Raw genomic sequence first — 12,259 nt, 5'->3', positions numbered from 1 at the left:
TTGGCAAAATCAGGACGTGCTTAGACATAACATTATGACCATAACACTGAATAAAACTGATTATCTCTTCATCACAACACCTGCTAGTGGGTGGGATATATTAGGCAGCAAGTGAACATTTCTTCCTCAAAGTTGATGTATTTAGAAGCAGGAAAAAGGAGCAAGCTACGGTTTTAAGTGAGTTTGACAAGGGTTTGAAAAAGGCCTGATGAATTGCATTTTCCTTTACATCATGTTGATGGCTGGGTGCATGTGTGTTGCTTACATGGGGAAAACCAGGATGCACTATGGGAAGAAGGCAAGCCGGGGGAGGCAGTATGATGCTTTGGGCAATGTCCTTCTGGGAAACCTTGGGTGCTGCCATCTATGTGGATGTTACTTTGACCCATACCACCTACCTAAGCATTGGTGGCTGTAGCCTCTTGCAACAGGATAATGCGCTCTGCCACGATGCAAAAGTGGTTCAGGAATGGTTTGTGGAGCAAAACAACGAGTTTTAGGTGTTATCTTGGCCTCCAAGTTCCCCAAATCTCAATCCAATCGAGCATTTGTGGGATGTGCTGAACAAAATAGTCCTATCCAGGGGGGCCCTACCTCACAACTTACAAGAATGCTAACATCTTAGTGTCAGATACCACAGCACACCTTCAGGGGTTTAGTGGATTCCATGCCTCGACAGGTCAGGGCTGTTTGACAGCAAAAGGGGGACCAGCACAATATTAGGGAGGTGGTTATAATGTAATACCTGATCTGTGTATGTTGTTTATACTTTTTTAAGTACATATATTTGTGGGGTCACCATATTCAACACATTATTATTTTTTTTTATTTTTTTTTTAATAATGTAACTTGTATATAACTTTTGCCATAGTCAAGGCCACACATGTGAGGAAAATAATATTAGATAATATAATATCATACATTTATTGTTAAGGGGTGCAAATAAATGATCCCCTTAACAGGCATTTTAAACATAATAGAAACGAATAGTAAGTTTAAAAAAATATATTTTAAATAATGTACTCAAGAAAAACAAGAAAAAGCTGTTTTTGTGAAAATTAATTGTAAGTAATTGTATTGAATGTGCACTTGTAGTGTGCTTCAAATATTAAAAGTATAAAAAGTATACATACAGTACTGTGTAAATATATATATATTTATAAAATACATGATAATATAATAATAATGAAATGTGTACTTAAGAGTATACTTTCTGGACTATCACACGTAAGTACACTTTCAAGGTTGCACTTTGTAATAATGTCAAATTAAGGTTTCACTTTAAAGTACATTTTACATCATTACAGTTTAATAATCTTCTGTCATGCTTTACAGAAGTACACTTATTTTGATGTGCTGACTAACATACTAAAGCACATAAAATAGTTGATTAAAATGTTATCTTTAGTGTGTTGATATTACATTTAAGTTAACAGATTCTATATGTACTCAATTGTAACTTCATTACAAATATTTCACTGAAACTATAGTTAAATACATTACAAACAATGAAATGGCATTGCTGTTCTTTTAGTTTAGCGTTAAATTCTTGGCTGTACATTCAGCAGTACACTTTAACCATATATCAAAGACAATAGAAGTAATGATGAATTTACATATAAAGATGTACTACTTTATTACATGTATGTGTATGTATATATATATATATATATATATATATATATATATATATATATATATATATATACATGAAAAGTACATGAAAATACAAACAAACAAAATAGTATAATCAAAGGCAATGGCTACATTCAACTTCCACTCTATATAATTTCCTAATGAAAATAGTATGTCGCATTATGAGAGATAAATGCATTGTGAATGTCTATTGTACAGAAGGTGCAAGTAGAGTATAAATGACTTCACTGTCAAACAGCACATCACTGGGCAGACAAGTCTATTGTTAATAATACAGCAAAAGTGTCCATCATTAGAGCAATGTTCGATGTAACTCATTAACAGTCTCAATGGTTAAAGCTGAGCTGATGGGATGCACAAAGCATGATGTTTATTGAGAATCCGAGAGTGGCAGCTCTGATTAATGCTTTGACTCTCCCTGTGTCTGCACACTGTGATCTGCCACAGTCGTTTAAGGAATATGGCAATGGAACTATGCTTTCTAAAAGTTTAATTTACCTTTTCTCTTTTCTTTCTCCAGGAAATGTACAAAGCCAGCAAATATGAGGTTTCCCCAGATATGAAACTCGTTCTGCTTGCCTACAACGTGCAGCCGGTGAGGCCTGTGTTTATGTGGATGTTGTATGTGTGTGTTGAGATGAAAGTAATCATTGCACAATGTGAAAGGGCCGTCGCGCTCCACTGCCTTACCAGAACCAAATACACCCCACTGGAGTGACAGAAACCAAACAAGCAGGGGCACACGCACACACACACACACACACACCTGCCAGTCGAGGGAGAGGAAGAGAGAGGCTGTTTTCACACTTGGTTTCATTGATTGGTCTGAACTCAACTTCTATTCCACCCTCACCCCCATCTCTTTTCATGTCGTGTTATACAGTATGGCTTCAAACCACAGGGTGTCTGCATGATTGTAAGAATTAGTCGCAGGTGTTGCTAGCTTCAGTAGGCAACAATTCAAGAGGAGACGGTACCAAAAATCAGAGTTTCTACACTAAAAGAAACCATGAAAAAATGGCAGGGGATTTAAAGTGATTTCCAGACTTTGAAATTGACATTTTCTGATCCAAAGTATTTCATCAGCTAACAATCACTCAGTCCAATCAGAAGGAAAAGTCATAGTTGAAAGGAAATGTTGTACTTTTTAAGGAATGCATTATACTACTACTACATACAAATTATCATCAATATTCATCAAATTATCGTTTGTGGAGCGGTCAAATTATCGTTTGTGGAGCGGTGAAACTGTAACACACTGAAGAAGACATGGAACCAGGGTGGAGTGGATGGAGGGAGGAGCCAGGGAGGAGCTCGGAGCAGGAGGAGCCAGATGGAGCTCCAGAGACCAGCCAAGATGACCCATAGTGGAGTTGGCAGTGGGAGGAGCCATGGTGTAAGAGTGGCAGATGACACCCTGGGTCCAACTGATGGAGACTGCGCCAGTGGATGAGGAGCCCAGGTTGGAGCCAAGCAGATGGAGAACCAGGGTGAAGCCGAGGATTCGGAGGGCCAAGTCGAAGCAGAAGGCTCAGGCCGCCAAGGCGGAGGCGGGGCCCTGGAAGACCTCTGCGGAGCCGAAGTGACTGAGGAAGGAGGCAGAACCGGAGGGAAGGAGGAGCCTGACAGAGCCGGAGGGATGGAGTGATGAGGCGGAGCCAGAGGAATGGAGTTCTGAAGCAGCGGATGGTCGACGACTGACCACAGTTGAGCCGGAGGGACGAGGGAACCCAGTGGAGCTGGTGGGATGCCGGGCCACGGTGGAGACGAGGGAGCTAACAGGCCAAGGTGGAGCCGCTGGGTTGAAGGACCGAGGTGGAGTTCAGGACTCGGAGGCTGGAGGCGGAGACAGGTAATCCTTACGCCAAGGCGGATCTGGACACTGGAAGTCCCGAGGCTGACCGGAGCGCACAAATGGCTCTGACTGAGGGTGAGCTGCGGGACTAACTGGCACCAGCGGAGATGAGGTTGAGGAACTGGCTGGTCTAGGAGAGGGTGAGAGAGGGAGGCCAGGAGGAAACACAGGAAGATCAGGGCTGGACAGAACCAGCAAAGAAACAGGAGATACTGGGCTGGACTGAACCAGCGGAGGTGGAGCAGAGGAACAGACTGGTATAGGAGGATGTGTGAGAAGGAGGCTGGGAGGGAACACAGGAGGATCAGGGCTGGACGGAACCAGTGGAGAAACGGGAGATTCAGGGCTGGGCGAAACCAGCGGAGAAACAGGAAATTCAAGGCTGGGCAGAACCAGCAGCAAAACAGGAGATACAGGTCTGGGTGGAACCAGCAGAGACACAGGGGATTCAGGAATTACCTCCACAAACCAGTCTATAAGGTTCATTTGAAAAGTGTCCATTAATTCCTCCACATAATTTATAGAAACCAGATGCAGCTCACCCTCAGTGGCGGGAGTGTGGGAGGGAAAAATTCATTTATTTCAGTAATTAACAACCAAGTATTGAGTACATTTACAGTAAATTAACATACTTTACAGGAGGCCAACACATTTTTTTTTATTGGTCTTATGAAGTATTCTAAGCCAAAGACTTAAACCACTTCAGTCTGTGTTCATGGAATTATATGAATACACAAGTTTCACAATTTGAGTTGAATTACTGAAATAAGTAAACTTTTCCACGAGATTCAAATTTATTCAGATGCATCTGTAGTTTGCAATCGTTGTTATTATGCTGTGCTGTAACCCTGCTCCAAACCACAATATTCAAGTTAATACCTTACTGCACACCTATTTTCAGGAAACAACTTGTACCTTAACCAAACAAACCAGACTGCCTTCGTACAGACCACATACCGTACATCTAAAGCTTTAGTGTGAAAACAAATGATGAAAGCACAAACTCTGAAGGATGCTAGACTCGGACACCACAGGTCTGAGCAGCAAGTGACAAGTTAGTTTGATCAGGGCAGCTGTCGTACAGAGCTGAAGAGACGGAGGAGAAGGTGTCATCAGCTCTGTGACAGTGACACCAGAGCACTTCACACACACACACACACACACACACACACACACACACACATGACAAGAAAGAGTGAGAAAAAGAAAAGAGTGTGGGCGCTGCCTCTAGTTTGTTATTCAGTGCCCGTCCCAACATCACCTTGATGGATGACAACCACGTCCCCCAGCTGTCATTGCCTATGCACACACACACACAAACACACACACACACACACATTCATAACAACCCTCATTCTCAAACTCTGTCATGGTGCTGCTTGCCCTTCACAAAGGAGCTCTCCATCTCTCTGCATCTGTAAGACAGAGTGTGTTGGTGAGTACAGGTGTTGAATGTTAATCTTTGATAGAATTAACAGCTCTGATACAGCACACGTGTCAAGCTCATGTCAGCTGTGAGCATATGCTGCGGTCAGCCCTGTGGCTCACGGACAGCTGTTGACACTGTCCTCAGAGTGATACAATAGCGCTCTTTCCTTCTTTATCAACAATGGATTAGGATTTAATAAAATGAGTAAATTCTGCCACTGAAATCTGATTGGACATGCCATATCTGAAGCACACCTGTGACCATACATCAGTTGAATTCAGTATTAATGCACCAAGAAGCAGCCTACAGAGAGGCTAATGTACTATGGAGTGTTTGTGTTTGTTTGTTTTGTTATTAGTTGTATTATTAGTTGACTGTTTGTTGTATTATTATTATTATTATTAGTAGTAGTAGTAGTAGTAGTAGTATTTAATCTTAACTCACAATTTGTAATAATTTGTTTATAATTTTTTGGTAAAAAAAAAAAAAAAATATATATATATATATATATATATATATATATATATATATATATATATATATATATATATATATATATATATATATATGTAACCACCATCATAGTATTCAGTATATTAACGGATAAGGCAAGAAATTCAACAAATATCATAAACTATTAATACTTAACACAATTCCAAAAACATTGTTACATGTAAATTATTTATTGTATGATTATTGGGGTGTATCTTGACATTTTGCAACTTAAACTTAATACATTTAATATGCAGACATAATAACAATCACTTTCTCTGTGCTTATCCTCTCCTCTAGTCGCTTGCTGATCTAGTTAAATATCGTTGACTCTTTGACAAATTGTTTTAGATTCTATTTTAGAATTCGCTTTGGATACAAAATAAACTGCTAAATGTGTAGATGTGAATCTAACTTACCAGTTGTAATTTTAAATCAGAAATAAATAAATTAATAAATGCTAATTAGAACCAATTAATTGAATCCTATTACATGTATTTTTATTTTTTTATTTTTTATTTATAAATTAATCAATCAATCAAAAAAAATGTATTTGTGCCAGTGAGTTTTGCACAGGAAAACAATCATCATATTGCCTACAAATTTTTAGTTTTTACTGTTATTGTACTAATGGTATTCTTAATTAAAAATAGGTGTCTCTTACATTTTTACTTTGTTTTAAAAAAGAAAAAAGCCATTTGATGTGGTGCATTATTGTGATTTTACCATGGTAAAAATCTGTCCTCTTCATATTGTGGTTAACATCACCCTTTAACTTTGGTAAAATTACTGTTATGCATTGCTTTTCAAACGTTTTTGCTAATGGAGGAAATTATAATTGTGTGTGTGTGTGTGTGTGTGTGCTTGTAGTGGCAGTAGCTGCTGTTCTTGCTCAATTTAATTTCTCTTCCTGTCTCTGTTTGTCTTTGTGTTGTTCAAACTCTCAGGTTTACGAGCACTCTTTCACTGCGGACTACATCATTTGCAGTCTGGAAACTCCGTAAGTCACTGAACTCATATAACAGTCGCATTAGTTTACAAAGTCCATTTGTCATTATACAACCAAGGAAAACATCGATGCAGTATTTTGCTGCTCATGTCACATCGAAACCATTCAGAGAACTGAATCTTTCCATACTGCTATCCAGTGGCCCACCAACAAATTTCCAGCCTGTCTGTGCCATGATTAGCACAGGGACTTACAGCTTGTGTTACCTGTTATTTTTGGGCCTGCAGTGCACAGCGTCTTTGTAAATGGCAACAGAATAAAGCATCTATATTTATGAGACGTCAGATGGCACAGATGCTGACACAGTGCTGGGCTGCTGCCCTGGCCGGATTTAACAGCACACCGGGATATACTATCACTGTTAGATTTCCTGCCTCAGGAATTCCCACATGGTGCTTTATTCACAGAGCTGTTGTGTTGGGCTGTGTAGTACACCATGATGGAATCAATATCTGTTGGCACGCTCCACTGCACCACATAGAAAAAGTGTTCGCTGTTAGACCTCTAAAGACATGAATGTTTGACTGTTTGCCTGTCTGTCTGTCTGGGTCAGGATATCAAACTAGTCTGCTTGTCATCCAGTAGCCAACCACAGGTGCATCTCAATAAATTAGAATGTTGTGGAAAAGTTATTTCAGTAATTCAACTCAGATTGTGAAACTGTATTAAATAAATTCAATGCACGCAGACTGAAGTATTTTAAGTCTTTAGTTCTTTTAATTGTGATGATTTTGGCTCACATTTAACAAAAGCCCATCTCAACAAATTAGAATACTTTATAAGACCAAGAAAAAAAAACAAAAAAAAACTTTTTAGTGATTTGTTGGCCTTCTGGAAAGTATGTTCACTTACTGTATATGTACTCAATACTTGGTTGGGGCTCCTTTTGCTTTAATTACTCCCTCAATTAAGCGTGGCATGGAGGCGATCAGTTTGTGTCATTGCTGAGGTGGTATAGAAGCCCTGGTTTCTTTGACAGTGAACTTCAGCTCATCTGCATTGTTTGGTCTCTTGTTTCTCATTTTCCTCTTGGCGATACCCCATAGATTATCTATGGGGTTCAGGTCTGGTGAGTTTGCATGGTCATTTAACCATCTTTTGGTGCTTTTGGCAGTGTGGGCAGGTGCCAAATCCTGCTGGAAAATTAATTCAGCATCTTCAAAAAGCTGGCAGAAGGAAGCATGAAGTGCTCCAAAATTTCTTGGTACACAGAACCGGTTAGTTTTAAAAAAAAGAAACACAATGGACCAACACCAGCCGATGACATTGCATCCCAAATCATCACAGACTGTATAAACTTAACACTGGACTTTAAGCAACTTGGACTATCAGCTTCTCCACCCTTCCTCCAGACTCCAAGGTTTCCAAATGAAATACAAAAATTGCTCTCATCTGAAAAAAGGACTTTGGACCACTGGACAACAGTCAATTTCTTCTTCTCTTTAGCCCAGGTAAGATACCTCTGACATTGTCTGTGGTTCAGAGGTGGCTTAGCCAGAGGAATACGACAACTGTAGACAAATTCCTTGACACGACTGTGCTCTCGGTTGGTTGTGCATCTTTTTCTTCCAGACTTTTTCCTTACACTCAACTTTCTGTTAACATGCTTGGATACAGCACTCTGTGAACAGCCAGCTTTTTTGTCAATGAATGTTTGTGGCTTACCCTCTTTGTGAAGTGTGTCAATGATTGTCTTCTGGACAACTGTCAGATCAGCAGTCTTCCCCATGATTGTGTAGCCTAGTGAACCATATTGAAAGACCATTTTGAAGGCTCGGGAAACCTTTGCAGGTGTTTTGTGTGGATTAGCTGATTGGCATGTCACCATATTTTGATTTGTTGAGAATTGGTGGGTTTTTGTTAAATGTGAGCCCAAATCAGCACAATTAAAAGAGACAAAGACTTAAAATACTTCAGTCTGTGTTCATTTAATTTTATTAATAAACAAGTTTCACAATTTGAGGTGAATTACTGAAATAAATGAACTTTTCCACAACATTCTAATTTATTGAGATGCACCTATAGTTGTTTAGTAATGGCTTTGTTTCTCTTTTACAGGGAAACATGGATCCTGAACCCTCCAGAAGTGCGAAATGCTCATCTGCAGTATGCAGGATGGGGACCACAAGGCCAGCAACTGGTAAAGAAGACATTTACCACACTGTAAACATTAAAAAATGTATACACACAAACAAAATAAATAAATAAATAAACTGGCAGCAGTGAGAAAATACAGTAGGAACATTTTTGGTTTTAAAAATGTAACTAAATTCACAGTATATTTTATTAACATATACAGTATGATTGTCACGTATGGGAACACAGGAGACGGAAGATCCAAGTGCAGTGTGGTTTTATTTAGGGTAATCCAAATCAGGGTCAAAAACAAGCCGGGGTCGTAACCAACATAATCCAAACAGAAACAAACAAACAAACAGAAAGGAACAAGAACAGGAACTCAAGGACTAGGAAACGCAAGGAATCTAGGGGACGGAAAGTAAGGAATCCATGACAAGAACAGAAACAGAACGGTTTAAATAGGCAGGATAATGTCTATGAAAGTGAAGACACCTGAGTGCAATTAACAGGTGTGCAATTACCGTGATGAAGGGACAAGGCTTTGTGGGAATTGTAGTGCCTGCAGTGAGGTGCCTATGGGGAAGTGAGACCACTAGTGGACACCCAGGGAAACAGAGACCAGACAGCGTGACAATGATCTTAATATACCAACCTACCAACGCAAATAAATCTGTTTTGTATCTTTACAATTCACTGATAATTACCCCAAAACACAGGTGGTAATAAGAAAACATGGTAATTCTTTATTTTAAGAAGCAATTCTCAATATTAACTAGCATGCATATTACTAGCATATTGGCTGTTTATTACTACGTATAAAGCACCTTATTCTACGTGAACATATTCTAGATCCCTTAATCATGTCTTAACAACACTTAACAACTAATTAAATATTATTAAGCAGCAAATTAGGAGCTTATTGAGGCAAAAGTTGCAGTTAATAGTTAGTTAATAGTGAGAATTAGGATCTTAAAATAAAGTGTATGCAGGGTCATCGCTAGGAATTTTAATGCCCTGTATGCGGGGTATATTTATGTTCATGATCAAAAACAAAATCACATATGTGCAAGAACAGATATTGCAAGAATGCGCTTTTTCTGATCTTATGATCTAATATTGTGAAATAAGCTTGGACAAAGTACTTTGAAAGTGACAGGAGACGATTGAAAATTATACAGAGAGCAGCAGGTTTAGTTTCTGCTCTGATAGCAGAAATTGACCACATCAAAAACTGTGGGTTTGTAATAGAATCAGGACTGGTAAGAGAACATTGTGTTCTCAGTAGGCAGAGAGGCAGTCATTAGTGGCTGTTTAGATGTCCATGTGGTTGAACACGTTCAAACTTGTTTACAATACGAAAGCAGTTTGGTCAAATGTGTTTTTGACAACCTTTGGAAGGGGTAGAAAGTGGACAAGCTCAAAACATTTCAGACCTCGATAAACCTATAGCACGGTCCACTTGTGATTGGATAGACAAAAATGCACCTTGATACCAGGCCCTAAAGCTGTCCCATTTTGAAGGCTCCTTCAAATGTGGCCTTGAAATGTATCCTGAAATTTGTTTACATGAAATGGATCCTTTGCCACCCTGACCATGGTGACGACAGTTTTTTATTTTTATTTTTTTTTATATATGAGAGAAAATGCAGGATTAAGGTCCATTCACAAGAAGAACAATAACTATAAATATAACAATAAAGATAACGATATTAGTGTCCATAACAGCAAACAATATTTTCTGTTTATTCCAAGCACACGTTAAATTATCGAGCTCATTAAAGCAGGAAGGATTCTGATTGGCTATAAATATTTTTATTGTTCATCAGCTGGGAAAAAAAATAAAAAATATTAAAAGTACTAAAGTACTAAGTAGAAAAATATATGTATCAGTAGTACAAGTGCCGACTCATGAGTATTTGTCATGTGTGATTGACAGCCAGCTGCAGTTGAGCATTTACATGTGTATTTGCATGTGTGTGTTCTGGAAAAATCAGCTACACCTTCTGGTAATGCACCTGCACTTGTAAACTGTCAGATGCATTCCATAGGTAATTTCTTGTCCTGACAAATATTGGTGTAAACACGTTTGGTTTTTTTTTTGTTTTTAGTAAGTGCAAACGTGGTATGAAAACAAATCAGATTTGTGTCATAATGTCAGATTGGTGTACTGTGGAAATGCAGCCTGATAGACCTGCTGTCTGTTATAGTGATATTAATCAAACAACAATATTGACCCAAAAAAGACAATCGCTCACTGCTCTGCATGTATTTCATGTTTGACTGTTTATTTGAATAATTACTTGTTTACTTCATCAAGAAATACTTGAAGGCTTCATATCATTGTTTTAATTACTTTTTCTGTGTGTGTGTATGTGTGTGTGTGTGTGTGTGTGTGTGTGTGTGTGTGTGTATTATTTGTCTTTCAAGACTAAGTTATATAGTTAAAAAAAAAAAATGCTTGGTTATGCTTATTTAAGAGTTATTAGAGAAACCAAACAATTAATAGTATTACAAAGAAAAATAAGTGTACTATAAGTGCACAACAAAGATTTTAAAAAGTAATTATTTAAAATGTACTTAACAGTAAACCTTTTAAATTAACATTATTACAAAGTGTACTTAAAAACAGTCCTGAAATATGTAATTTGTTATATAATCGTTAAGTAGAGTTAATAAGTACACATTCAGTACAATTAAGCACATTTCTTTTCAACAAGGTTCAATTGGTCTGTCAGTCAGTCTTATCTTTCATTAGTTGTGCAAGTTTTAAAAACATAAAATGCCTTAATTTTCATTCAGTTATGCAGAAAACTGGTTAGTTTTGATTACTGTTCTTCACCCATGCCTGAATACATCAGTGTGTGTCATCCAGTGTGCTGTGAAGTGGTTGTGGTGTGTTTAGGAGAGATTACAAATTGATGCTTCTCTCGAGTCAGCCCACTGTCAGTAATCTTTCTGATATGTTATTGACAAGCCTCACATTCAATGCAGTGCATGAACTCTGTGTAAAACATCACATAAAAACAACATCAAGAAGTTCATGATGAAACTGGACCACAAGGACTCTGTGTTTCCCTTGATTTGAGAGGGGTTAGCTTGCAACAGCATATATTTTCACAAACAGGAAGAAAAAATGGATTCATAACACTTAAAATTTTATAGGACATAGACCCTGTTCTACAGCCAATGTTGGGTTTACAAGCTGATGTCAGTGGAATATGTTCAGGAGTATTGACCAGCAGCTGGTCCAGGGGCCAGATTTTCTGGCCACTACAGCCAAATATATTTATTGAGATGTTAATCATAAATCACTGCGTCCTCTAGGGGGCGCTATGGGGAACACTTTGTTGTGACCCGTGTCTGAAGCATACATTGAAAAAACACCAACTTGAGCTAGAGGATGCAGTGTCTCGTTCCCTACTCAGGGAACCATGGTTAAATCCGGAACCTGAGACAGTCCCTTTCAAGGGAACTTCAAACTGCATCCTCTAGGGGACGCTATGGGGAACAGTATACCCACCCCGCCATGCTGAGGGGAGTGCAGGCTAGGATCATGGTGAGCACTAAGTACCAACTTTACCATTTCCATGGGGGTTGCCCCTGGGACGTTTAGACAGCTGTCTGTAACAGTACCCCTGGCCAAGGGTTTAAGCTACATACCCAACTTAATTGTTAGGGCCTTGGCCCGGGGTAGAGCTGAAGGCTTGGAATCAGGAAAGATTCCCTTAAAGGGATACGG

At 38.7% G+C, this 12,259-nt stretch overlaps 1 protein-coding gene across 1 annotated transcript in view; it reads left to right on the top strand.

The window, feature by feature from the left end:
- LOC113065892 (dipeptidyl aminopeptidase-like protein 6) overlaps positions 1-12,259 on the top strand; it is a 98,475-nt gene that overhangs the window by 32,962 nt on the left and 53,254 nt on the right. Inside the window, exons 5-7 of the mRNA XM_026237444.1 lie at positions 2,177-2,251; positions 6,380-6,432; positions 8,500-8,581. Of these exons, the coding sequence (XP_026093229.1) occupies positions 2,177-2,251; positions 6,380-6,432; positions 8,500-8,581 (210 nt within the window). The remainder of the gene's footprint in view (positions 1-2,176; positions 2,252-6,379; positions 6,433-8,499; positions 8,582-12,259) is intronic.

The sequence above is a fragment of the Carassius auratus genome, chromosome 49, assembly GCF_003368295.1.
Source record: "Carassius auratus strain Wakin chromosome 49, ASM336829v1, whole genome shotgun sequence".
In the NCBI taxonomy this organism is placed as follows: domain Eukaryota; kingdom Metazoa; phylum Chordata; class Actinopteri; order Cypriniformes; family Cyprinidae; genus Carassius; species Carassius auratus.
This window is presented reverse-complemented; position numbering and strand designations above follow the sequence as displayed.